This window comes from Cyclopterus lumpus, chromosome 11 (assembly GCF_009769545.1).
Source record: "Cyclopterus lumpus isolate fCycLum1 chromosome 11, fCycLum1.pri, whole genome shotgun sequence".
Classification (NCBI taxonomy): domain Eukaryota; kingdom Metazoa; phylum Chordata; class Actinopteri; order Perciformes; family Cyclopteridae; genus Cyclopterus; species Cyclopterus lumpus.
This window is the reverse complement of record NC_046976.1, coordinates 10,052,243-10,077,532: the sequence shown is the minus strand read 5'-3', so window position 1 is coordinate 10,077,532 and position 25,290 is coordinate 10,052,243. Positions and strand designations below refer to the sequence as shown.

The 25,290-nt window shown below is 40.0% G+C and overlaps 3 protein-coding genes across 4 annotated transcripts; 1 reads left to right on the top strand and 2 right to left on the bottom strand.

The window, feature by feature from the left end:
* Positions 1 to 579: 579 nt before the first annotated feature.
* Positions 580 to 4,852, bottom strand: vps28 (VPS28 subunit of ESCRT-I). Of its 2 annotated transcripts, none has more exons than XM_034545356.1 (10): positions 4,771 to 4,852; positions 3,432 to 3,495; positions 3,282 to 3,310; positions 3,065 to 3,102; positions 2,861 to 2,950; positions 2,651 to 2,756; positions 2,447 to 2,548; positions 2,042 to 2,095; positions 1,872 to 1,963; positions 580 to 1,489 (listed from the first exon to the last, which is right to left on the bottom strand). In XM_034545356.1, the coding sequence occupies exons 2-10, from the start codon at positions 3,469 to 3,471 to the stop codon at positions 1,369 to 1,371; spliced, it is 672 nt and encodes a 223-aa protein (XP_034401247.1). In that variant the 5' UTR covers positions 3,472 to 3,495; positions 4,771 to 4,852; the 3' UTR covers positions 580 to 1,368. The 2 variants fall into 2 exon arrangements, with proteins under 2 accessions (XP_034401247.1, XP_034401248.1); XM_034545357.1 differs by lacking the exon at positions 4,771 to 4,852 and adding an exon at positions 4,474 to 4,733.
* LOC117739081 lies at positions 4,818 to 6,891 on the top strand. The gene is made up of 4 exons (XM_034545359.1): positions 4,818 to 5,135; positions 5,440 to 5,553; positions 5,729 to 5,885; positions 6,076 to 6,891. The coding sequence occupies exons 2-4, from the start codon at positions 5,461 to 5,463 to the stop codon at positions 6,204 to 6,206; spliced, it is 381 nt and encodes a 126-aa protein (XP_034401250.1). The 5' UTR covers positions 4,818 to 5,135; positions 5,440 to 5,460; the 3' UTR covers positions 6,207 to 6,891.
* A 516-nt stretch (positions 6,892 to 7,407) lies between these two features.
* Positions 7,408 to 23,973, bottom strand: cap2 (cyclase associated actin cytoskeleton regulatory protein 2). The gene is made up of 14 exons (XM_034545360.1): positions 23,686 to 23,973; positions 20,304 to 20,431; positions 20,094 to 20,194; positions 18,774 to 18,851; positions 13,752 to 13,895; positions 13,110 to 13,214; positions 12,485 to 12,572; positions 11,269 to 11,280; positions 9,447 to 9,629; positions 9,055 to 9,218; positions 8,825 to 8,948; positions 8,656 to 8,738; positions 8,378 to 8,518; positions 7,408 to 8,244 (listed from the first exon to the last, which is right to left on the bottom strand). The coding sequence occupies exons 2-14, from the start codon at positions 20,419 to 20,421 to the stop codon at positions 8,161 to 8,163; spliced, it is 1,425 nt and encodes a 474-aa protein (XP_034401251.1). The 5' UTR covers positions 20,422 to 20,431; positions 23,686 to 23,973; the 3' UTR covers positions 7,408 to 8,160.
* Between the last annotated feature and the right edge of the window lie 1,317 nt (positions 23,974 to 25,290).

Genomic DNA, 25,290 nt, shown 5'->3' with positions numbered 1-25,290 from the left:
ATATCCTGTCTTCAACAAATGGGCTTCGTTGACTTCATTTGGAAAAATAAAATACACTTGTTCTACATTGGTTTGGAAATCTACTTTTTGTTTACATAAAGTTTCTCTGCAAGTTCTTGGTGGCTTTTGGGCTATTACGAGTGTGCTTATGCCTGTGGGTATGGCTTAATGAGCCAATCCAGCAAGAGACTTGCCACTACTCTTGACAGTGGTGGTATTGTGTGAATAACTGCAACAGTGGCAAAGTGAAAACCTGTGACTAATAGTCCTACAAGGCTGCTAACAATAAAGGCTTTGCACAATTTTAAGGAAGCTTGCTCAAAACGCAAGACTTCGAATGATGCATGCAACAAATCTAGTGATTAGGGATCTGAACGAACAATGTAGGCTTCACTTTAGTTAAACTTGTTATATTGAGAGCTGTTAGTGAGCAACAAGGAATTCAGTTTGCACAAAAGTAAATAAACCTCAGGAAAAGACTTTTTTTTTTTTTATAAAGTATCAAGTTGGACAATTAAACACCCAGGGCAGTCGAAACAAGTAAAACTAAACATATGCTCTTACTCTGGCAAAACAAAGTTGGAGGTAGATTATTCTTTATTTCTAAAAAGTTACATTTGAAAATCAACTATTTACAATGAACTTAATATGCCCCTGCCCCAAGGATGTGTGCACCTTGCTTTCGCCTAAGTGACAAAGCCTCACTAAAAGGAAAGATGGATTAGATGTTGAAACGTTGTAGGAAATGTACACTTTCACCAGTTTAAATGATTTTTAAAGTGCGGTTTAACCTAAGTTCAAATATCGTTGCATTCATTTTCCATGAACTGTCAGCATTAGCTATAGCAGGATTCTGCCATTAACACATTGCTGATAGAATAAATGTTACAGCATAATTTAACCCCAAGTGGCAGGGAATTTAATTGGATCCCAAACAAGCTGTTGCAACCTTATCATATGCAGACTTCACCCAATGTTGTATCATGGCTCTTTGTCCACTGCAAAACCTAAGTATAAAATTACTTTATTGATTATTACAGTACAAAGTTGTAAGTAAACTTGTCACGGGCAGAATAGAATAAACAGCCAATGTTAAAAGATTTATCACAACTTGAAATAGAAAAGAGGCCAATGGCACATCACAGGGCGACCCTGGTGTGCACGGCTGCATGATGTACCAGACAGTGAAGTATACAAGGCGGTGAAGTTTAAATGGTTAACATGAATAAAGGACATGTGAATCATGACAGGAAAGAATTGGATCGATATGAGAACCTGTACAGATATAAAGCCACTCCCTGCCAATAACCAGAAGGAGAAAGTAGAGTGTTTTGTGTTCAACTTAAGTCAGAATTTCAGACGGATGCTTCAGGAGGAGTGGAGGAAGCGGTTGAAAGCATTGTAGGCCGACTCAAGATCAAATAGCATCTGGCGCACCTGGTTATCATCCAACTCGTCTGAGGCTGACATGCTGCTGAGGGTGGTCAACCTGGTGAGAAAAAGAATATGTAAATAAAAAGGTAGACAACAGTTATGGCAAAACTGTTATGATTTATTGCAGACTGGCGTATATCTAGCACTACTGGGGCTCACATATTCCAAGCACTTGTAATACTCTGGAGCAAAAAACACAGATTACCATAATAAATGTAGTTACTGTTGAAGGTAGCAAGATTGTTTAAGTTTGAACATGGACACATAAACCCAGTTGTTGTGTCATCAATTATACCACAGTATTTACCCATAATAAATAGTCACCAGTACATTCATCTAAAAAGTACATGTGTGTTACTGTGACTAAAGTAGCGCTTAGCATCTAGCTTGGCTGAACAATATAAACACTGTTAACTGGGTTGCCCAGTGTAACTAACCAGAGGCTGACTTTGTCCTTAGCCTCTGAGTCTGGAGGCATGTTGCTCATTCTGTTCATGGTTTCCATCAATTCCCTCAGGTCTGGCTGGATCTGGAACAACAGAAAATAATCCATTAAGGAGTTGTTTTAAGTCTGTCTCTTGTTTAAGTTTTACCCTTTTTTATTTACCTCATCCATGGCCCTGATCTCCAGTCTCAGCTTGTCCATCACAGTGATGAAAAGCTGAAAGAAAAAGTGATGAACATGAGACAGTGCTCACACATACTTTACAACATCCTCAATCACCAACAATAAATATATATAAGAATATTATTTTTTTTACTGAAGGCAACACAAACAGGGCACACAGTCTTTGCCATATTCAAACTGTCCGACTGCTAATTATGTTAATTTGTGTTATACAAATTGACAGTGGATATAGCTACCAACACTCATTTACTTTCTTCAATGACTGACCACAGGATGAGTCAAATTAAGTGAAACCACTTTTACTTTCATAAAAAAATTACGCTCTTTTATTCTGGCACATGCTCAAAATAAGCCTCCTGTTTGTGCTGAGGAAAGAGAACGTACAGAAACTATATCTGCAATGCAGCGGTTGAGGTTCCCCTTGTCATCCTTGATGGTGATTGGCCGATCCTCCTTAATCCTTTCCATGGCTAGTGGGCAGTCGAGCTAGGAAACAAAATGACAAGAGTAGCATCCTTACTTTGAAAAACTAACTGGTAGAACACTTTTATGGCTCATTTGTGAAAATATTTAAAACAAAGAACTCACTCTGTATTTCCTGCAGAAATCGTCGATGGAGCCCACATCGGAGCCCTGAACCTGTTTGAAAGCAGCCTTATACTGAACCAACAGCCTGGAACAGGAAGCAGTGTACCTGAAACAGACAACTCCTGCACATTAATTACAAATATAGAATTAAAGTCACAGGAGGAATTTCTTTTCGTCTTTTAAACAAAATCAAACTCAAGTATAACTCACTCATTCGGTGTGACACAATCTTTGATGTAAGCCTTCTCCAGGGCCTGAAGGGTCTTGACAACCGCAAACAACTCTGCCATGTTGTCATACCTTCAGAGAAAGGGTTAATAATGAGGTGAAGACAAACCACATTATGGATTCCTGGTTTCCTCTGTGTTCATATTAAGCTGGTTATATATATATATATATATATCACACACTTACTTCTCTCGTTCTCTTGCATTCTTGTATAATTTCACTTCCTGAAAATACATGATTTATGTTGAAGGGCTTTACAGTGTCTAACAAGGGGAATACTGCATATTTCTGAATGAAATAACCAAATAATTGTAATTGCATTACTGATTGTGTTTCTTTTAGTTTTATTATAAATCCTGTTTGCCGAGCCTTAATTTGAGCATCAAAAGGTTTTTTCATTTACCTCATATAACTCAGGCTTATTGGCCGGAACTGTGGAAAAAAGCGATTACATGCTTTGAGTGACATTAACTATAATTTACTGTTGAAAGGAGAATAATTGAACAGTTTGAATACCGCATTTGTATACATTAGATTTATTCAAAAGACTTACCTCCTCCCACACCTCCTGTAACTGGTATCCCATGGAACATGACGCTGATGTATCCAAACTTGATCTGAAAAAGATTTAAAGTTATAATGTGTAATTACAGACTGCTAGTTGTGACCAAGCCAAAGAGTGTTTAGAAGATGCTCTTCTTTTTGGTATTATGGAAGTGTGTCGATACACCAGATCCTCAGGTGAGGTGCAAGCCCTGCACTAGCATAAGAAAACTTTTATGAAGTATAACATAAACCTATTGGAAAGAACAGCATGTGTCTAATATATAATACGAGTGGCTATTGTTTAGGCCATAAGAGATGCAACAGTATTAAGATGGCTTGTCACCTTGAAATTAGGAAAACCCGAAAAAGTGTTCAGACATTTCCAACTTTATCCAATTAAATTTGATCAACATATAAAGTGCCGAACTGTAGCCTCCAAACATGATACAAGAAACGTTTACAATGCACGTTCACGATATCTACGAAGACAAAAGTTCGATTAACCTGACCGCAAGTGACTTGACATATTATTATGTAAGCCAAGTATTCATTCAGTCATCACTCTTTGAGTGAGTCACTAGAAACAAGACTCTACAGTCATCGGAGCTTTGCTCCTTTACATTTCATCATGGTTTAATGCACTTATTGTAAGTCACTTTGGATAAAAACGTCAGCTAAATGACATGTAATGTAATGTAATCGAGGTTCGTCCTTACAACAACCATTCTCTAAAGGCGACGAGCTAACTTTAACTTGTTAAGTGGGGCAAGGGACTCAGAACCTGGCCTGTCGTATAACATCAGAGTCAATTGTCACGTTATACAGACATAACAAACACATTATAAACGCAACAGTTATGTATTGAATGAATACGTTACGGTCTTGATTAAACCATACGAAAGAACATGGGAAGAATTTAAGACATCTCTTCATGGAATTCGCTGTTTTTAGGCCTTCGCGTTATTAATACATATTAAATGCAATATTTTTTTTTAAATACTCTTAAAACCCAGCGGCTACCATGCGATATAAGTTAAAAGATTGAACACCTAACTATGGAATCGAAGACGTTTCCGATTCACGGAGAAGAGAAGAAAACCCTTCAGCTGCAGAAAGCCTTCGATGTCTTCTTTTGCCGAACTAAGCTAGCTAGCTAGCCGAAGTTAGCTGTCGATGCTAGCACTGAAGCACTTCCCTCATGATTTATAATAACTGGGCAACACAGGGAACTGTTTGTAAAAACTAACGGTGGTATTAGTTACCAGTAATGTACTAACAGGTAGAACACACGCAAAATGTTTCAATATCAGTGTTTAAAAAAAGAAATTATAAGACAGTCTACTTACCCTTCGGCAAACTGCTGTGACGTCGATGTAAACACACCCTTCTGTGAGGACCCGTAGACGTCAACATATTAGGTATATTATGCCTCACTAGAAATGTACATAGTTTGCGATTATTACTTGCATATGAACGTAAGCAACGTTAGTTTTACATTATACTATGTTTAACACATATTTTGAAGGACTTGTTGCAGTAAAGAACGAGTAACAAGGCTAACCATATACATTTCACTCAGTCAATCATCAGTGGCAGCCCATCGTCGAGGCGCCAGAGTCAAACGTCTAAACAAAAAGGTAGCCAACCGCTAGCTCGTTGATAGAGTTTAAGGAACTGCAAAGGAAAGCTGAAACATTCAGGGGAAAGGAAGGTCAGTTCAAGTATGATATTACATGTTAAATGGATAATCTAAGTAACGCTGTTGTTATTAAATACCACCTAATGTTACATTAGCTAACTGTTAGAGAAGTAGTCCAACTAGCTAGCTAACTAGCTAGTCAACACCAGTTCACTGGGTGAATGTTCTCTATGTAACAGTGAAGACATATGAATAGTCTTCGAACTAGAACGCAAATGTATTATCACCTCTGATAAATCATGCAGCAAACGTATTAAAACAAATCTAGTAAAATAATCCTACAAGCAGATATTAATTTGTATTCAATGTATCACAGATCTGTTATTCACTTCCAACGATGAAGACCTCCAAACCAGCACAACAGACCTCTGCTCAAGAGGAATGTGGTGTTTGGCTGGATACTGTGCAACTAAAAGGAAAAGCTAAACAGGTAATTGTTGAAATTCGGGCTATTTTATAACCTATCAATACTTTTATTTAGATGTAATAACTTGTTCACAGACGATATTATAACAATAGCATCTTAACAGTAGCCTTTTCCTCAGTATTTGAACTTGAGTTTCTTCATATGATCATATTTTAATCTGCATGTCTGATTTTTTTAGAAACGACTTGCCCATCCCATCTTTAAAATGCTGAATCCTTTTGCTGGAGGCAGCGGATATAGTTTGGCTGTGGCACTCAATTTCACCCAGACCAAAATGGAGATGCCAAAGACCAAACAGAGCTCTATATCAACCTTTTTTGCACCTCAGGGCAGAGGTACGTTGCAAAACTCTGCTACCATCGAGTTGTCAATACATTTTCTTAGGATGATTATCATATGGTGCTGAACCAGTCAGAAGCTGATAAAGCTGCTGTAAACCATTGGCTTGGTGAATGTATAAATTGAAACATCCATTTCCTTTTGTGTTAACATAATGCTTTTTCTTTTTATACCTTCTGCCTGAAGTTCTCAATAAGATGTCTTCTTCTAAAGTGCCAAACATGGATCCAGTGCAGCCTTCTTCATCATCTACCTCGACCACACATGCCTTAACTGCACCCAACCCTGTAGTATCGGGGAAAAAAACGAAAACTTGAAATGTTTGACTTATATAAACGCTGAGCCTGGAGTGAATCCTGAGTGGAAAAGAGACCATGTGGCTGAGCCTGAAGCAGCACTGTGTCAGGAGCAGGCAGCAGAAGAGCAAATAGAGGAGATACATCCACCATGTAGTAAGAGGGGCTTCATTGCAGCCTCCTTATTGCCAAGTGACAGTCAACCTCTTCCACAGGCGTGGAGTCAGGACCCACTGTTCACTTGGAGCCAGTATTCTGAAGGTGAATTTTATCCGACAAAAAAAACGAAAAAAAACACCTCAGCAATGGACGTTAGTGACTGCGAGCCAACTTTCTTTAACAGTCTACAAAGTGAGGACGTTTTTGGTATTGAGATTAATGTGGAAGGTGGAACCTCGACTCAAAAATCCTTTAAGCATTTTCATTCTTCTCAAATGGATCAAGAGAAAGAAAACAGCAGGTTTTTGTCCTTTATGTCTCCAAGAAAGCACTCAACTCTCTCTCATATTGAACCTCTTTCAGATTGTAAATGTACAGAGCCAGAAACTGCATCACCTCGAAAACACGCTCCATTGTGCATGTGGGAAAGGGCAGATAAAGAGCAGAGCCTTGAGTCACAGTTCAAGTGGACAAAACCGAGCAGCTCTCCCCTAAAAAAAACAGCACCAAAGCTGTCCTGCAGAGAGGACGATGAGGACAGTCTGGCCATGTTGTTCACACAGGACTCTGAAGGCTTCAGAGTGATTGCGCACAGAGGTCTGAAAGCTAGGAATCCCCTCAAAGATAAGAGTAACAAAAGCTCTGTGATGGGGAGAACGAGCGCTTACAAATCTCTTGTGGAGGAGGATGAGGAATGCGAGATGCTCTTTACTCAAGACTCTCAGGGAAAAATGGTCATCAAACACTGAACCGAGACTTTGAATGCTTGTTTTAATAGTCTAGATGTGGATAAACTTGTCTCATACATGCAGTGAGTTTGACATTCTTGTTTGTATCCTCAATGACTTAATATTTAGCTACTTCAAACTGAATTTATTTTCATTATTTCTGTGACTTTCTTACCTACCTTTTCTTCATCTGTAAATATTTTGTCTTTTCCTGAATGTTGAAGTATTTCCCTGTTTTCCATGTGAGAGTTTACGTGTTTTTTGACACCATACATTATTTTCTCTTTTGGGTCTCTATGTAGCTCTCTCGCAAAAACTTTAACAAGAAGAGAACGGAGGGTTTGATTTTATTTGAAAATGATACACAATTACATTTGCTTTCACGTTAATTAAAAATGTTGAACACATTAGTGGTAATTACTATCTTCTTTATTTATGCTGGTGCCATGTGCTACATCTTAGTACAAAGGTTGAGGAAGTGCTCAAATGTGAAAGTTACTACTACCGTCAGTTTTTGGAAGGTGTACAAATGCAGTGAGCGGTGTAGCATAATACATGACTAGTGACTACCATGCACAATACACATTTAAAGAGGTATCTAAGATACACTTCATTAGATAGAAAATATACCAAGTAGTCCAATACTTAACACAAAGTTATTTTTGTCTGCCTGGCTACTGACTCACGTGTGCATGTTATGTAATCTTGAGCCTTTTCTGGAAAATATAGTTTTACTCCTGTGGTCTAAATGGTGCTTTTACTCTCATATGGTAGTCATAACAATGTTGAAATATAATTGATTATATTTCAATAGTTACATAGTCTTACATAAATGCCTTTATTTGTATGGCACAGAAATCTAAGAAAAGGTAAATACATGTGGGGATGTGTTTTCTAGAGGGACAATCAACCTCCTCACAAATTTTTCAGAATCAACTGTTTCAAAGTACTTGTGAGACATGAAGTCACAAATACAGGTGGACCAAAAGTTGCTTTTTTTGCAGTAATAATCCCTTTTATATCTCGGATAGAGATTATTAAAAAATAAACAATCAATTAACACAGTGGTAATGAAGATGAAGCATCAATCAGCCTGCGATTTCAGTCGGCTCAGTCACCAGTTTTGAGCCGTCCCAAACGGTCTTGAACTGCTCCGGTACTGGATACTCCCTCTGTAAAATAACCAAGAAGGTAACTGTAAATATAACTGAAACAACTACACACATGAAGGATTCAGGAAAACACTGCATTACATTTATTCAGAGAGATCCAATCCTCTCCTTGTTCCTTATCTCAGACACTCACATATTCCTCATCTTGTGGTATCAGGATGTTCATCTCAGAGCTCTTGGCACTGACAATGTCACAGTTGATGGAGTCCTTGCTGAGGTAGACCTGGCAGCCCGCCGTCGTGTTGATGGAAATGGTGGGAACTGTTCCCAACACCTATAGAAAGACATTGTGCACTTACTGATATGTGGCACAATTCGCACTCTAGTAAAAAACAACAAACAACTGATTCTAATGATGTTCAAACTGAGGCCAAATTTGAAGCCAATGTATTCTGTCAATGCTTTTCTCACCTGTAACTGAATCCCCTTGGAGTTGATGATCTCAACAATCCCAACGGCATTCTCAAAAACCAAACCCAGCTTCTTGCAGTTGTCTAGAGAGTAAATACACATCAATATAGTCATAATCAGAAATTATGAATTGAATCAAAATGTCTTAGTCTCTCTTCAGACTGCTCACCTATGATGATGGAGTTAATTTTGCCCTTAATCTGAAGGGTGGAGTTGTTGCAGCCAAAGACGTAGACCACTTGTTTTAGCTCCGTCTCCTCAATCGTCAGGTCGTGTTTCTGCTCAAAGTTCTCCTGCAATGTCAAGAGTACATATTCAGTCAATAACGTGACTAGATGAAAGTATAGTACCTTCCTTTGGGAATAATCCCTTAAAGAGAAAGTAAACGTTTTTACATACCACCCTCCATTTTTTCCCCTCAAGCTCCAGCAGAGGAGGCTTTTTCTGAACAGCTGCCCTGGCTGAGTTCACGGTCCCTGAGGACTTTGTTTTGGTCGGTGTTGCTTGTGAACGCAGATTGGAGTTCTTATGGGTCTTCTTGTCATCTGATACGTGTTTCAGAACTACAGATGGAAAATGTCAGGAATAATTACGTATGCACATGCAGGGATGTAGGAGAAAACATGGATCGGTTCCACAAATGTTCTGTATTTAATTAAATGAAATGACCTAAAACAGTAAACGTTCATGATATGTACAGATATATCTGTGGGCATGATCCTTATGTTATCAATGGTAGCTACAGTATATCATTTTGCACATGCATATTGTATAACCTTTATTGAACCCACCTTTAGTAATGTCCATGCCCTGGTTGAGCTGGGAAAAGAGTGCTGAGTGTTGGGCCACCGCACTGCCCGCCTGAGGCTGGGAGTCATCATCAGTGAAGACCGGAGGTGGGCCGGGGGGAGGAGGCGGAGGATGACAGGAGGGAGCACTGGGGGGGGTCAACGAGAGCAGGAGCGATGGGGGCCCTGGAGGGTGGAAAAAGGCAAATGTTAGATCGCAAAGCACTGCGTTTTTGCCTTGTGGGCTTTTAATGTGAGACAACACAGCTGTGACAGGTTTTTTGTAGACAACAGATATAGTAACATATCTCTCCAGCAGGGGGAGCAGTGCACAATAATATCTTCAAGGCTTGTCGTTTTTAACCAGTAGACCATGGTGTCAGGTTATTGGGCTCTGCATACATGCAGGATGAGAAAAAAAACACTTTTCATCTTGAGTACCAAAATACTTTGATAATGCGAAGAACAAAATTCTATTTTCCTTTAAGCAGCTTTAAGGGTTGTTACTGTGTCTCCGTCTGTCAGTAAACACCATATATAGATATATATATTATATATATATATAGTATAATATTATATATATATATATATATATATTCTGTACCAGCTCTTTATTGAAGCTATATGATGTTTTCACTGGATGAAATATTCAAACCAACGACTGTTCAATGAATAGAAATATTCTAGACATCTCGTGCATTATTTTATACAAATTTCTTTGAAAAATGTTGCTGGCTGAGCAGTGTCAGCTTATAATTAGACTAATCAGGACCTATAATCAGTGCTCTGGTCATCTCTAGTCCATGTCAATGTTTTTATCATGAATAGCAGCTTTGGTTTAACTGATGAGCTGTGTGTGGTGAAAGTGCACAGCCACCTATCAACTACTACAGTGAAGAGAAGCGTGCACACACACTAACACACACACACACACACACACACACAGTCTGAAGACCTCGCACAGCTGCCAGAGACAGACACACACACTCACACACCTATCACACCAGTTCAACTGTCACTTTACGTGCTTCTGAGTACAGCTGAGACTACTTGACCTTTGACACAAGGCACATGTGTCGTGAATATCATTGCTGAACAATGCTGACCTGTTACACTAAACAGCTCAGCGCATACCACTGGATTAGAAGCAGCATGTGTGTGTTCATGCATGGCTGTAAAACCGTCTGACTGCTTCTTTGTGTTCATGGCTGCTTGTCTGTTTATCTGAAGTAGAGGAAAACTGTGCATTTTTGTCCTTTTTTTAGATTGTGAGTGGTGTTTGGTCACAATTAATCAATTAACATAAAATGAATTGGCAACTATTGATAACAGATTAATAATTTAACTCATTTTTTAAGATAAAAATGTAAACATTCATCTGAGAATGTGCTGCTTTTCTTTGGGTTTTGGACTGTTTGGGCAAAATAAGCAAGTTGGACACTTTTAGAGTAAAGTTGTGTTTTGATATTTTTACTGCTTTAAAGAATTATATATTGAGAAATATAAGATATAATAAGAATTTGCGTTCATCTTTGGTAATAAAAAAACACCCACGTTTTCTCATCTAGAATGTTCTCAACATTATGTTTAGGCCTGATCTGAAGCAAAGGAACTAAAGTTATTGGCAGTGTGTGTGTGTAAAAAGCCATATGCCAGCCTGTGCATGTCAGAGTATAAGCGTGTCACTAAACCCTTATCTGAGCAGCAGATGACGGCTGCGTTAAAGGGGGACCAGCCCTGCAGTTTAGGTTACGGCGCAGGCTATGTGTGTACACAGACTCTTTGTCGGGGTTCTTCTGTGAAGAAAACCTCCATTCAAGTAAACCCTGAGGACCACCTGTTAGTACCACATACTCACGTCCTTGTACGTACACACACACACACACCACACACTGAGACTCTAACACACATTTCAGCTCTGTCGTTTGACAGCAGGGACAACAGCTGACACACGAACAGCCTCTGCAAGCGCTCAAGTTTCTGCATGTAGAAAACACACACGCATGCACAGCTGTTGAGCATTAGCTTCACCTGATGTTTTAACCTAATCATTTGATCTTAAAGGAGCAGTTTAACATTTTGGGGAAAACGCGTATTCACTTTTATTTAATCTTGTTTTTTCTCTTGCCGAGAGATGGATGAGAAGATTGATATCATTCACCTGGAAGGTAAATATGAAGCTACATGGTTGTTTTTGTCACTGACCTGCTCAGACTGTCTGACATCATTATGGAGATTATTTTGTGGAAGGTGAGGAGTTACACAGAGTGATTTTACATTGCAGCCCGTTGATGTCTACAGCGTTCTCCCTCAATACTGGACACATGTCAAAAACTGTTGTCCTCATTAGTCACTTATAGGGTCCAGGCTGAAAAAGTCACCCCTTGAGGTTTTCTGCAAATTAACTCAATGAGATGCAATGTGTTATTAGAGCCATGCTAGCTGTTTATAATCTTTATGTGAGGCTAAATTAAGCTGCCTGTCTCCTGATTATAGCTTCATATTTAACGTACAGACACAGACAAGACTGGTATTGATCTTCTCATCTAGCTCTCGGTGAGTTTCCCAAAATGTTAAATTGTTCCTTTAAAAGTGAAATTGCACCACGGCTTTCCTTGACTGAATAGAGATGAAAGACCCTTCTAGCTAACAAGGAGAAAAAAAGGTCAAGTGTGTCTGAAAGGATTTGGTTTCGGGCCATCACAATCTTTGGGATCTAGTGAGCGTGAGTGCAGAGGAGTCTCAAAGCTGACATCCATACACAGAAGTGTGAGGTTTTGGGAGCTCTATGGAGCACCGCGGGGTGCAGCTACTGGAGAGAAGCCTGTTCATTCATTCATGCTCTCTGCAGTGGTTTATGTAACCGGCTGCCCCACAACTAAAAATGGAAGTGTATGCAAATAGCAGGAGTTAATTTGAGCTCTGATATAAAAATAACAAGGCCTGTGAATGGAAACTAAACTATTAAACCAGTTGTTACAAGAGTAATGTATTGTCTATAGGCCAGTGTATTTTTAGAGGAGAAGTAGCTGTACTCACACTCTTGCTCCACACCAGGCCTGTAGTGTGGTACTGTTTGATGAAGGACTGCATCCCGGTCCAGATTGAAAGGTAAGAACGCACCCAGTCCTACATGAACGCCTGTCGCTGGGGAGGTTGGTGAGAGATGTGATGGTCAGAGGAAAACAGAAATAAAGATGGGGTGAGCAGTACAGTAGGACGGAGCAAAGAGAAGAGAGGAAGTGCAAAATAAGGGGTAGTTGAGGATGGATTGAAGGAGAAGATCATGAAAAACTGTGAAGACAGGAAATCGTGTAAAATTAAGCATTTTGCTGAAAGAGATTTAAATTCCAATGCATCTTTCTGGATATTACATATTGTGCTGATTGGTAAACAAAATATCACACAATGAAACAGATATGAGCCTCGTTCTTTTTGGAGTCAATGAGATTGATGCTAATTTTTAATTAGCCTTGCTAATATCGCACTATTGTAAAAAAAAAAAAAAAAAAAAAAAGCAAACTTAACGTTCACTGTGATGGATGACACAAGTCTGACTGAAAATAAATGAGAGGAATCTGAATCTCGAGATAACAATTGTCAGCAGTAAAGTATTTATGATCCGTAGTAAATGGGCTAAAATATGATCACTGTTATGGTTTTGACAGAATTAGACAGACTTAACGTTTCCTTGTAGTCCTTCAGCACTCTGTTGGTGTAGAAGGTGGCAGCATCGTTCATCTCCTTCACATACGGACCCGGCTTCTGATTCTAAAAGGCATTAAGTTCATCATAAAACACCTACCTCACTGTCATTGTAGGAGAGGTCGAGACCATCTATACAGTCTTCTGAACAAGTATCTGACTATCAGCAGCATCTGTCTTCATTTGAGAGCTCACAGTGAAGGGAACACACACTGACCAGAGCCCTGCTCCAGAGGCTTTTTCTTGAAGTATTCCAGTGGAAAAGCTTTGATCTCAATCTAAATTATATTTATCTCTAAAATATAGTTTGTTCTGACTAGAAAACAGAGACTAATGAGAAGACAGAGGAACAAATACTGGACATAAACATGGTAGGGCTGTGTTTATTTATACTAATCTAGTAAGGGAATCCTTTTATTTTAAGATATTTTGTTTCTATATTATTTTCATAGCAGGAAAGTTTTTTTTCCTGCTTAAGTTAAGAGCTTCCTTCGGTGAGTTTGTTTTATCCATTTGTGTGTTCATGTGCCTTTTATCACATCTTCTTCCATGTGTTTTCCTGTATGTGTTTATGTGTTTGTGTGTATTTGCACTCTTCCTTACCACAGCCACCCAGCCTAGAGCGGGGATGCTCTCACTGACCGCTGACAGGTGGTTAAAGAGGATGCTGCCGCGGTTTCGTTCACGGAAGCTCTGGATCTCCTGGATGTGATCCGAAATTGGCTTCAGCAGGTCGTGCAGCTCCATCTGCAGAAGAAGAATCAGGGGAGTTTATTACAGTAGGAGAGCAGAACGATGCAGGTGAAAATGGCAGTGTGAGAGAAGTATGCAAGATGAAAAGAGCTACTGTAAGTAGAGTGGTAGGATAGTGGGACTGCTTAACAACATATTGGATTTAAATCCAATTACAAAAAGCCCTGCCAAATAGACTCTCTTTCTCTTTCTTCTTCAACATATCTTAGATGCTATAGTATTAGCTAAATGAAATGTATTGTAATATAGTCTTTACATCCCCAATGTTGTTTCCCCACCCATCCATAGCCAGCCTGGTTTTGTTGCCAGTCAGTAATTCCTAAACTAGGACAGTAACTTATTTTATTAGCCAGAGCTTTTTTCCATTGGATCTTCCAGATCTCAGCTTCAGTATAGCCCGTCTCCCAGCCCTCAGCTCCCCTCCCTATCGCTTCGTTCCTGAAACATTCCTCGGTTCATGGGGAGATCCCTCTGGCCTTGTAAGGCATACTGCTCCTCCAATGTTTACAGTTTACCTATCACACATTCACCCGCACACATAGATTCAGGAACACAATGTTTCATCTGGGGAATTGCTGCTACAGCTTTCTTGTTCTGATCTACAGTGAACTGGCTGCTATGTAAAACATGTTTCTGTTAATGAGCTGTGACAAAAGTGTTTCTTTATTCAGATGAGAAGCTGCAGAACACAGCTCTGTTATTGAAGGAGCTGATTTATGACCCTATTATTTTTGTATAATACACGTAGATGTTTGTGTGACGCTATGCTGTATATGAAAATACAGCTCCTAAACTCGCGTGCAAAGGAGCAATAAAAACAGAAGTAAATGTTCTCCTTTTTTCCTCACGGAATTCTTCCCCCAATGAGTTGCACATGATCTCGATAAGCTGAAGTAAACGCTCCTTTCTCTGCTCCTCCGGCTGCTTTTATTCTCACTAAATCCAGCTAATATCTGTGTGCGAAGAGCTTTAAAGAAATATATATCTCTCCTCTCCAAAGCAGCTACCATACTTGTTTACTGGGTTTACGGAGTAGGAATGGATGATGAGGATGCTTTGAGGTAACATGAATTGCAATTTTATTTACTAATTATTCTGCAGATTATTCAATTTGTTGTCAATGTTTTGTTTAGAAAATGTTCACAAACCATAACCTTGAAATATTCAGTTCACTATCATAAACAACAAAATAATTAAAGCTGCAGATTTGAGCTGGAATCAGTAAGGATGGCATTTTTGCTTGAAAATAATTAATAAAACAACCAACTGCTAATAATAGTTTCAGCTCTACTATTTATGTGAAAATTATTAAAGAGCAAAGACACATTCTTTACCAACTGATAGCGTCCATTATAGCCGCCTGTCCCTTTTTACGCCGCACAACAACAGAGTCATCACGGCTCCCACTGAAAGTATGACTTGTATTCTGTGAGTCAGTGGACTTCCCCTCACTCACTCATGCTGCACATTGAGAAGAGACAAATATAAATTATATATTATATTAATACTGTATATTAGCTGTACCCGAAAATGTTCTGGCAAATGTAAACTGCTTAATTTCTAAGCACAGATTTACATTGGACCTACAGAGACAAACACGTACATACATATTACTTTACGCTAAAATAAGCTAAGCTAATTGTGTGATGGCCAGTAGCCAACCTAGCTTAGCATAAATACTTGAAACAAGGGGAAACAGCTGGCCTGGCCACCAGCCCCTCTAAAGCTCACTAACTAACATGTTGTATTTCATGCATTTAGTTATACGAGTGTTTTTTCTTGCTGGGAGCGGAATAGCTAAACCTTTGTGCAGAGCTTCTTCATGAAGCGGTAAGCTTGCACAAAGACAGGAGAACTTAATTCATCAAAGACTGAACGAAAGCAGCTCCTTAAAGTCCCAGCGGTATGAAGTGTGATTGCTCACACTGCGTTCTGCGTTTGAACTAGCTCACACAGTCAATAATAATCTCTGAACCAAGATTAACACAGTGACTTAAATACCTGTTACCACTGCTCCTCAGGCAGTTCCCCCAAACAAATGTTTCTAAATGCAAACGTAGGCTTCCATATGACTACATGGATAAGAAGTCAAATGAGGCAGAGATACAGACGGAAACAAAAGGTTCAAAAACGTCGGCTCACATTATTCGATGGGCAGTGTGTTACAAAAGCACAGCGACCGAGCCTTGACTTCCTATACAAGCAGTGGATCAAAGGTGCAGAGTGGAGGGCGACAATGGGAGAACAACTGTAACTGTGAAAGTCTACAGTGTGTCTGAACTGCCAGACACACAAAGCTAACAGGCCAACTTGAGGTCACATGAGACCGAGGCTTACTTTCTTTCACTCTAACTTTCTCTTTCTCACACACACACTTACACAGACATACACACATACACACACGCACACAGGCTCAAATATAGAACATGCCCATAAAAAGCCAGAGAGCACAACAGGGGCAGTGCTGCAGAGAAAGGCTAGACGTTTGTTATCAGTGTGTGTGTGTGTGTGTGTGTGTGTAAAGAGTTACAGCACTGGTCACACACCCTTTTCCTCATATGCCTGATCTGCATTGCAGACTACAGATATAGACATGAATGAGTGAGATCGACAGATGTGTGTGTGTGTGTGTGTGTGTTTGTTTGTGAAGGTTTTTCAGGGCAGGGGTTGTACTGATGGTACAGTATTGTGTGTGTGTGTGTGTGTGTGTGTGTGTGTGTGTGTATGTGTGTGTGTGTGTGGATGTGCATTGACGGGTTTATGGGTCATGTTGACTGTGAATAGAGAACTTAGCCTCAGCACCACTAGCCTCAGCTTGGCAATGAGTTTTTTTAAAGAGCATTTCTTTAATCATGCTTTTTAGAGAATCATAGACGTGACATTTTGACATTGTGTATAGCATTAGCATTCAACAACTTCAGCTCCCATGAGGCTTTCACTATACTGGGAATTCCAAGAAACTTGAATGCCTCACTTCAACTAATGTCTGTCTTCCAACCTAATTAACCCTAAATTTAAAGGATATAGTGCCATTTTGTCAATGCACATTATTTCTAACCCTCAGACGACGCTCGCAAGTTATAAACATGGTCTTTGTCATCTCTACCTTCCTCCCACATGACATGAACACGGCATAAACCTGCTAAGAAGGCCATCTTATTGATTAGCTCTTTTATTTTAAGTGTTGAGATTATCAAAGTTTACTATACAGGACAGTCATCAAATCAGATACCAGAGCTGTTTCCAGCAATTTACCAGTCAAGCTACACGTTTTGGTATTGCTGATGAACCTGAATATTATTATACATCCATCAATCCAATCATCTAAATATTTATTTTATGGGTTTTAGCTTCTTTTTTTTTACAGTTAAAACCTTTTATTGTGTTCCAACTAATAAAATATTGAAGGCCTCGCACAGTGTGAATATTGTTTCAGGACTTACCAAGGTGGGTTGAAAGGACTTGAATGTGGTTTACTTTTTAAGTCTCAAGTTAAGTTTTTAGGGAGTCAAGTCTCACAGCAGTTGAGTCCAAGTTAAATTTAAAGTCATTGTTACTTTAATACTATTCTCAAGTCTACACTTAGCATCTGCTCTGGTAGCCAAATTAGATTAGAAGATGGGCAGAAAACCCTAGTATGTGTTTGGACCATTCAAAAAGAGATGAAAGAAGCGCTCTATGATAACAACATACTTGGAAAGGGGGCAAGACTTCAGTTTCATCTCTTTTTCTGTGACTTGTTTTGTGTTTATTTGGCCAACAGTGGCCAATAATTTCATCTCTTTTACCGTATATCTCCCCCCCCCCCCACCCCCCCCCCCCCCCCCCTCTCTCTGTAAAACACTCACTCCTTATTTGTTTGCATTTCTGACAATAACTGAATACTCCTTTCACAGCCTCTTGACCAATGGCCTGACAGATAGGGAGTTATCCCTTCATGGTGGACACACACACACACACACACACACACACACACACATACCACACACAACACCAACAGAAGGCCAATGGGATGATATCATATCAGCGCTCTGTCTCTCTCTCTCTCTCTCTCTCTCTCTCTCTCACACACACACACACACACACACAGTGATTTTTCCCACCCCCCCTTCTCTATACGTGATCATGTTGGGAATGTGTTGTATTGGCGTTTTCTTAGTCAAAGAGCAGCGTAATCCCTCTGTGAACCGCCCGGCCTGCCGGGGAACACAAGAGCGGAGGACACAGACTGAAACACCACTCTGAGATACAGTTTATCTCTATGTGAGATGTTTGTTACTGAATGTTGTGAGCGTTGCGCTGAGCATCACTTGCTGCAGTTAACAGCAGCCAATCATAATGATGGTATCAAGTCACGTTTAAATGATTACTCATCATTTCCACCACAGTCAGTTGGATTCTAATAAAAGCAACAGAGAGCATACTTTATACAGAAATACTGTTAATGACATGAAGATTGGCATCATTTCTGTTCCTAATAATAAAACATGAAATAATCTTTTAACTACTGTTTGCCATGCAGAAAAAGTGGTTTTGATTTAGTTTACAGTGGCAAACCTTTTGGTTTGACAGTGAAGCATATCTCAGAGATAAAGGGGAAAGTGTCAGAAATAACTTGCACATTGGCATAAATTACTAGAATAATGGTTTCAATCATATTTTTTATTATGAATTATGAAATCAAAGGTCTAACATTCTGATAAAAACCTGACAGAATAAGGAGTAGTTGAGTGCACATCCACATAACCTCTGTGGGATTGATGCCGGATGCCAAAGGATCAATAAAATTGCAATACAACACACTGGAATCACAGCTCCCTTTAATTCAACAGTGACCACACACAGCTGTCACACCATTTCAGCATGTTGTACCTGTGCAGGTTTATGGTGCGTGGCGGCCATCTTGAGAAAAGTTCTCTGAGTCTGCACGGCCTTGTTAACCAGGTCCGCCTGTCAATCATAAAGAACCAAAGTAAGGGTTAGGATTATAATACATGGACCGTAACAAACTGCATGTAACTATAATGTGACCACTATAGACAATGTTACAGTGCAATGAAAAAGAGGTTTGAAAATATTTCATTCGCTTGTGTTTATGTTTGTTGTTTTCTCACGACTATTGAAATCCTGGCAGAAAATCTTAAACATGAAACGAAGGTTTAGTAACACACACACACACACACACACACACACACACACACAGAGTTTGGGTTTGTCCCAAGCAGCTGTGTCTTTGTCTCTGTGTGTTTGAGACCTCCAGTCGCGGGCCAAGGGAACCACCAGAGAGGCTTTGTCCATAAAAGGAGCTCTGCAAACTTAAAGAAACTACCTCTGGCTCTCGCTCATTTAGCTGTGATTTCTCTCTGCCTGCCTTTACTGGTTGGATTCAAAACACATACTACTGCTATTTTTGCCAACTGGCGTACCACAAAACACACTCACAGTCCTAGTATGTACAAGTCATTACCAAATAGGAAAAAGGTGCTCCACTAGCGTTTTGATAAATGAAAGTATGATCAAAGTTCAGTCATACTCCCATCCTTGGCTTTGTAGAAGACAGAGAACGTTGGTTCATGGCCCTCTCATACACAAACATCACTACCCTGCAGCTTTCCAGTGCTACACATTTGCTGGATCTAAAGCAAGAGAATCCATGTTTGTTTATAAATGTTATAAAAGTTGGCACAGGCAGAGTGCACTGGTATCTGTGCTCCCTTTAGAAAGGATCTCGGCTCATTCCTGTGAGCACCTTTGTATTGAAGTATAAGACACATGAACAGAAGCTGTTTAACTAATTTAAAAAGCAAAACATTTCAAACCGAGGGAAGCATCTGGAGTTACATTTGGAGTTAAACATGTACTTTAGAAATTAGTACCGCGACTTTTAGGGGATGGAGCTTTTTTATTTATATATATAATATTATATAATGTTGTATTTCTATCTTTACTACATAGAGTGCTGTCCTTTACTGCATTTTCTTGGATTGATGTCTTCTGTGAGGAATAACCTGTAAATAAACGCATTAACTTATTCTTGTGGTGATGTCGTGCCCGGGATACAGCTTGTATGATGCTCATGAGTTGATCAACATTTTGATTTACTCCTCTCTTCTCTTGTCTGGATTTTCGCAGCTGGACAGTAAGACAACAGTGTTTATAGAGACTTGAGTGACTGAATCAAACACAACTTACATGTTTCTCCACTTCACTTCCTATGGCGCAGCTGTAGTTCAGGTACTCTGACAATGGACCTGTCACTAGGACGTCGAAGGCCTCCACACACAGAGACAAACCTGGAGACACACAGAGAAACCACTGCCCTTAGTTGAGATTTCACTCCAGTTTATTTAGTGCCTGTTTAACTTGTTGCTACTATTGAGTATTGCTGAGGCACAGACTTGCCTCCGTCGATGCCATTGACACAGTCCCCATTAGCCAAGCCGCTGGACGCCGCCATTGTGACGGACATCTTCTCCAGGCGAGTCACAGCTTGCTCCAGCCGCTCCATTAAACCTTCCATGGTGACAAAACTAGAAACAAAAGAATGGTTTCTTAAGCTGTAACTTTTCGAATCGTAGTTATTTGTGTTGTGATACAGTACGCTTTTTCACTTTATTGATCCCAGAAGGAAAGTGTTTCCCCCTCTCAACAGGGAGGGGAGAGATCAGCACTGGGTCGTGAGCATAGGATCACTATTGAGGACCTAATCACTGCTCGACTTTCCCACGCTGCGGCTTTCAAAAAACATGTCATTGTAGAGAGAAACTAAATGTGGGCAATGCAGTGGGGTTTATATGAACACTGTCTCTGTTCGAGCTGTCTGGCGCTCCGCCACAGTCACAACCTCTGCCATGAACAAATGCACGTATCACACAATTGGATTAAGACGGGACAGAGACTGGAGTCAGGCAGAGAGGAAAAACTGAGAATTGAGTGGAATGAATAAAGAAAACCTGAGAAAATACCTGTTGAAATATACAGTATCTTTAAATAGAACCTATATATTTCTGTTTCAGTCGAAATGAAAATATTAAACGAAATAAAGAATTAAATTAATATATACAGACAATAATATACAACCAACAAAGACTTTCTGATGATGAAATCAAAAACAAATACTGAAAGAAGGAACTTTGGATAAACTATGTGGGAATAAAGGAGGATGAAAAAGATCTTCATGGAGGAATTGGAATGGATAATGTCTATTTCTTCGTCCCAGGTAAGGTATCAATGATCCTGGATATTCCCCTTTTCCACATGTTAGCACAAATAACTTCAGTAATTTAGATTGGACATTCAACATACATGATTATATAGACCAGTGGTTCTCAAATGGGGGTATGTGAGATTTTTCTAAATATATTTAAAATTATTATCCAAAAAATCCTTTAAAAATAGTTATTTAATAAATATTCAATTAAATATAAATGTAAGTCCATAAACTTAATTTGATATATTCTATTATAAATCAGCGCTGTGTATTACATGTTTTTTTCAACCAAAAATACGTTGTGCTGGTTAGGGGGTACTTGGCTGTAAACATATTTCACAGGGGGTACATCACTGAAAAAAGGTTGAGAACCACTGATATAGACTGGATCCAAACGAAATGTGGACAGTAGAGTCAAACCTAACTCACTGCTATGAGATGAACGAACCTCCAGCTGTAATCGAATGCCACTGAAACACAGACCACATTGTATCTCTTTCTTTCACACTGACCAGCCATATGCCTCACCATGATGACCTGCAGGCAATTAGTCAACAGAGTGGAATTCAACCCAGCAACCCTGTGCATGTTTACGCAGACTACTGCTAGGTAACACGCACATCCTAATCCAACACCTGCTACACAAATGATCCATAAAAACCCCAGGAGGCTCTCTGCATCACATGAATATGGCCGCTAGACTGCATAGTTTTCCCGGTCTGTAATCTTTAAAATGAGGTCTTGTAATGATGTGCTATGAGCATTAAACATGTCCTGATGGGCGTCATCAAGTCATCTCTGTGGAGAAACCTCTCAGCCATGCCAAATCACAGTCACAGGACTCAGCTGCTATTTCTGCCCTCTGGGTCACAACTGCCTGAAACCTGGAGAACTCAGTGTAGACTAATCATGAGCAACACGTCAGATATGAAGCCAGATCCAGGACATTTGCTTGGATTATTTACTTACATCCTGGGAAAGTCCAGCTAGTTATCTGACCCAAAATACATCTTCTTATCAACACATTGTTAACATTTACATCTGCAGACTTGATTGATTGTTGTAAGAACACTTGTATTAACCAATCATGAACAGCAGGACACATGTGAATCCTGGGAACAAGGTGTTGAGTTACTCTTTCAAGATGGGGCTCTGAGAAATAGTGAAGGGCAGATTTCATTTTCTGATGCAGCCAATTGTATACATTGAATAGATGACAAAGAATCAACTCCTGTATTTGCTGAAGTCCTACACACTTCAATTAATCACTGTCTCGCTCAATAATTATGTAGTTAAAAACCATGAGACAGAAACAGCCAGTGATTGCACTGATTGTATTGTCAAACAGCCACACCCTTCATGGCAATGCAAATACATGGCCAATGATGCTCTTTTAGCTTTATATGCACTTAATGCATTCAGCCAACCACAGAAAACGGACTGGGAAACAGCTAGAGTGGGTTCAAACCATTAATGGTACAAAGACTATACAACCTCAGAAAAATGACAAAATGTTGAAGTCAAAGGAATTCATCTATTGATAAATGTCCGTTGTTGTATGAAGTAGACATGAGTAGACCCCAGTAAACAAACACATTCCTCCCTCTGTTCCTGCAGACAGGTGGGCAACAGTGTCTGCCACATAAGATCCCAACCAACAGCTGAGAAAGCACACATGTTCCTGCAGTGGAAAGATATTACTGACTTTACCCTGACCCGCATGTGTCTCCTGAACCCTCTGGCCTGGTATCTGATCTTTGGGGCTAAATTGGGCTACAGACTGCCTACTGTAATGTATTTTAATGTAGGTATCAAGGTCCTGTGCTGCACTGTACAAGTAAACTTCAGTATATTCAGCAAATCATTGTTTTATCTGTATTGTGTTAACGATATCGCTGTTTACATAGACATTTAAACAGGACACTAGTGTAGTTTCAGTATGAGCTGTATGAGTGAAAGTCTTGGTCCTGGGTCCAATCATATCACATGGCCTCATCAGCATATGAGCACTTTGACTTAAAAGTTGAGTTAATGAGATAAAATGGGGTTGAAACAAAGTTTGAGTCAACCTTTGAGCCAACGTGGAGGAGATGTGATCAAAAGCTACAACACCTACTAAATGGACCGTTAGGAGAGATTGTTTTGTTGTATGAAACTCAAAACATCTCCAACCTATACCATGTATAGTCTATGGCAGTAAGAGGCTGTTCGAGACTCATTGTGGCTGATTCCAGGTGGGCTCATCACGCACTCTCACAGTCCTGAGATGACGCTTCATAATAAAACATGACATGGCACACTGCTGGCATGCTGACAGGACTTTCACCGCCCCTCAAATCTGATGCTCCACGCCACAACATCACCGTTACTCCTAACAGAAAAACGTGATCACGGGAAACACAAGAGTACAGCATCCACACAGTGTGCTCTCTTACACTGCGTGCTAAATATAAGGCACCGTGGCGCAGGGAGCAGGTGAAGACGTTGCACACCCCAGTATTGTTCCCTCAGCTCCACCAGAAGTAACGCAACTTGACAGGCAGCCAGAAACTCGTCAGTATAGAAACAACTTACCTCCCTCCCCTGGTCCCGCAAATGTCCACAGATGTTTGGTTGGGACTGTCAGTATACGGACGGATCCGTGCCTGTGCTGTGCTCGTGCGGTCCCCTCCTGCCTCCCTGTCCCGTCACTCAGCTGCGCGTCGCACCGGGGCTCTTCCGGGATGTCCGAATTAAGCAACGCGCGGAACCTGAGAGCCGCACGGCGAGCAGAGACCAGCACCGTGACTCGGTGCCGCAGTGTCTCCTCTGGGCTGGACGAGCGTTTACCTCGCAGGCAACATGGCAGCCTCAGACAGCCCCGCTAAAAATAGACGAGCTGTTGACGCCGTGGCGGAGTCTGCACGGGAGGAAATGGACTTGAACTTAACAGGGAAGTCATCACCATCTTCATGCAGTGAACTCGGGCCAGGGCTTGACCCCCGACCTGGAAATCCCCTCATAAACATGATAGCTGCAGCATTACATAATCTGCTGATCATCTGCCAAAACACATTTTAAGGAGCTCTCCAGCTATTTAGTTGGCCCATTCCCTTTCAAAAGGTTTAAGATAGTTATATTTCTTTAAAAATGTAAAATTGGTCGAGTAGATGCACTAGAGCAACATGCGTGCGTGCGTCTTTTCTTTTGCAGCATTCACGCAATGTCGTCAGAATAGGAAGAGAACCATCTACATTTATGTTATGAGTGTCCATTGAGCCTATTTGTTTAAGATAGTTCCCGCAACTGCTCACCATGAAGGGACACCAGATTAATTTTCCAAATTTGTTAGTTTTTTGAATGATTGTTTGAGTATTTTGTGTACATTTTGTGCAGGAAACGAGAGAAGATGCGGTCACCGGCCTCTTTGGCAACATGGCTTGCCTTACTTAACTGTTGTGTATTTGTAGTGCTTTATTAACGAGTAAAACTACAAAAAAAGTAGTATTTTTGTTTAATTAGCTTAAGGTTTTATTTATATTACGACTATGGCTTCAGTCCAGCAGCCTTTGGCAAAATGGGGACTTAGTATCAGCAGTATCAGCGATAGGATCATTGCTGCTCGAAATCACTAATACCACAAACTCCTCACTCATCTATATAATTCCATTCTGAATGATATGATCTGAACATTGCATTGGACCCCATAAAGCCTGTTACATAGGCTTTTTTGTTATAAATTTGTAGTTAAATCCAAAGTTCTTATTATTCTTATTAGGGGTTCCTAATTGATCTGTAACTCTTTTAGCATATTATTTACTATTCGTTAACAAAGCTACTAGTTAATTATAAATCCATTATAAATAATGCCTCATTAGAAAGTATACTGACTTTAGAAAGCACCTCCGGAGCCCTGACATTATCATGCTCAACATGACGAGTAAACTGATCTTGGGGGCCTTTAGGTCTCATCAGGACTCTCTTACAGCTCTACATCATCAGTTTATTGAAATAACAGCATGAATGCAGCCATGCTGTGTCATGATCTCGAGTTTCTTGTTTCAACAGGGACCAAAATACTCCCTGGAGCCGAATAAAAGACTGCAAAGACAGACAGGGCAGCGCACTCTTTATCACATGACTTATTGATTAGAGAGTGGATGAATAATTGATCATATACTGAGTCCTTAAATACTTTAT

What these genes read in the sequence shown, in the direction of transcription:
- vps28 (XM_034545356.1), bottom strand. Translation starts at nt 3,471, where the DNA reads ATGTTCCATGGGATACCAGTTACAGGAGGTGTGGGAGGAG. An exon ending in ATAAGCCTGAGTTATATGAG is followed by an intron (nt 3,103 to 3,281) that starts GTAAATGAAAAA and finishes ATGTATTTTCAG; the next exon opens with GAAGTGAAATTATACAAGAA. An exon ending in AATGCAAGAGAACGAGAGAA is followed by an intron (nt 2,951 to 3,064) that starts GTAAGTGTGTGA and finishes CTTTCTCTGAAG; the next exon opens with GTATGACAACATGGCAGAGT.
- LOC117739081 (XM_034545359.1), top strand. Translation starts at nt 5,461, where the DNA reads ATGAAGACCTCCAAACCAGCACAACAGACCTCTGCTCAAGAGGAATGT. An exon ending in TAAAAGGAAAAGCTAAACAG is followed by an intron (nt 5,554 to 5,728) that starts GTAATTGTTGAA and finishes TGATTTTTTTAG; the next exon opens with AAACGACTTGCCCATCCCAT. An exon ending in TTTTGCACCTCAGGGCAGAG is followed by an intron (nt 5,886 to 6,075) that starts GTACGTTGCAAA and finishes TTCTGCCTGAAG; the next exon opens with TTCTCAATAAGATGTCTTCT.
- cap2 (XM_034545360.1), bottom strand. Translation starts at nt 20,421, where the DNA reads ATGGAAGGTTTAATGGAGCGGCTGGAGCAAGCTGTGACTCGCCTGGAG. An exon ending in TGTCAATGGCATCGACGGAG is followed by an intron (nt 20,195 to 20,303) that starts GCAAGTCTGTGC and finishes GTGTGTCTCCAG; the next exon opens with GTTTGTCTCTGTGTGTGGAG. An exon ending in CGTTAAGTCTGTCTAATTCT is followed by an intron (nt 12,573 to 13,109) that starts GTCAAAACCATA and finishes GCGTTCATGTAG; the next exon opens with GACTGGGTGCGTTCTTACCT.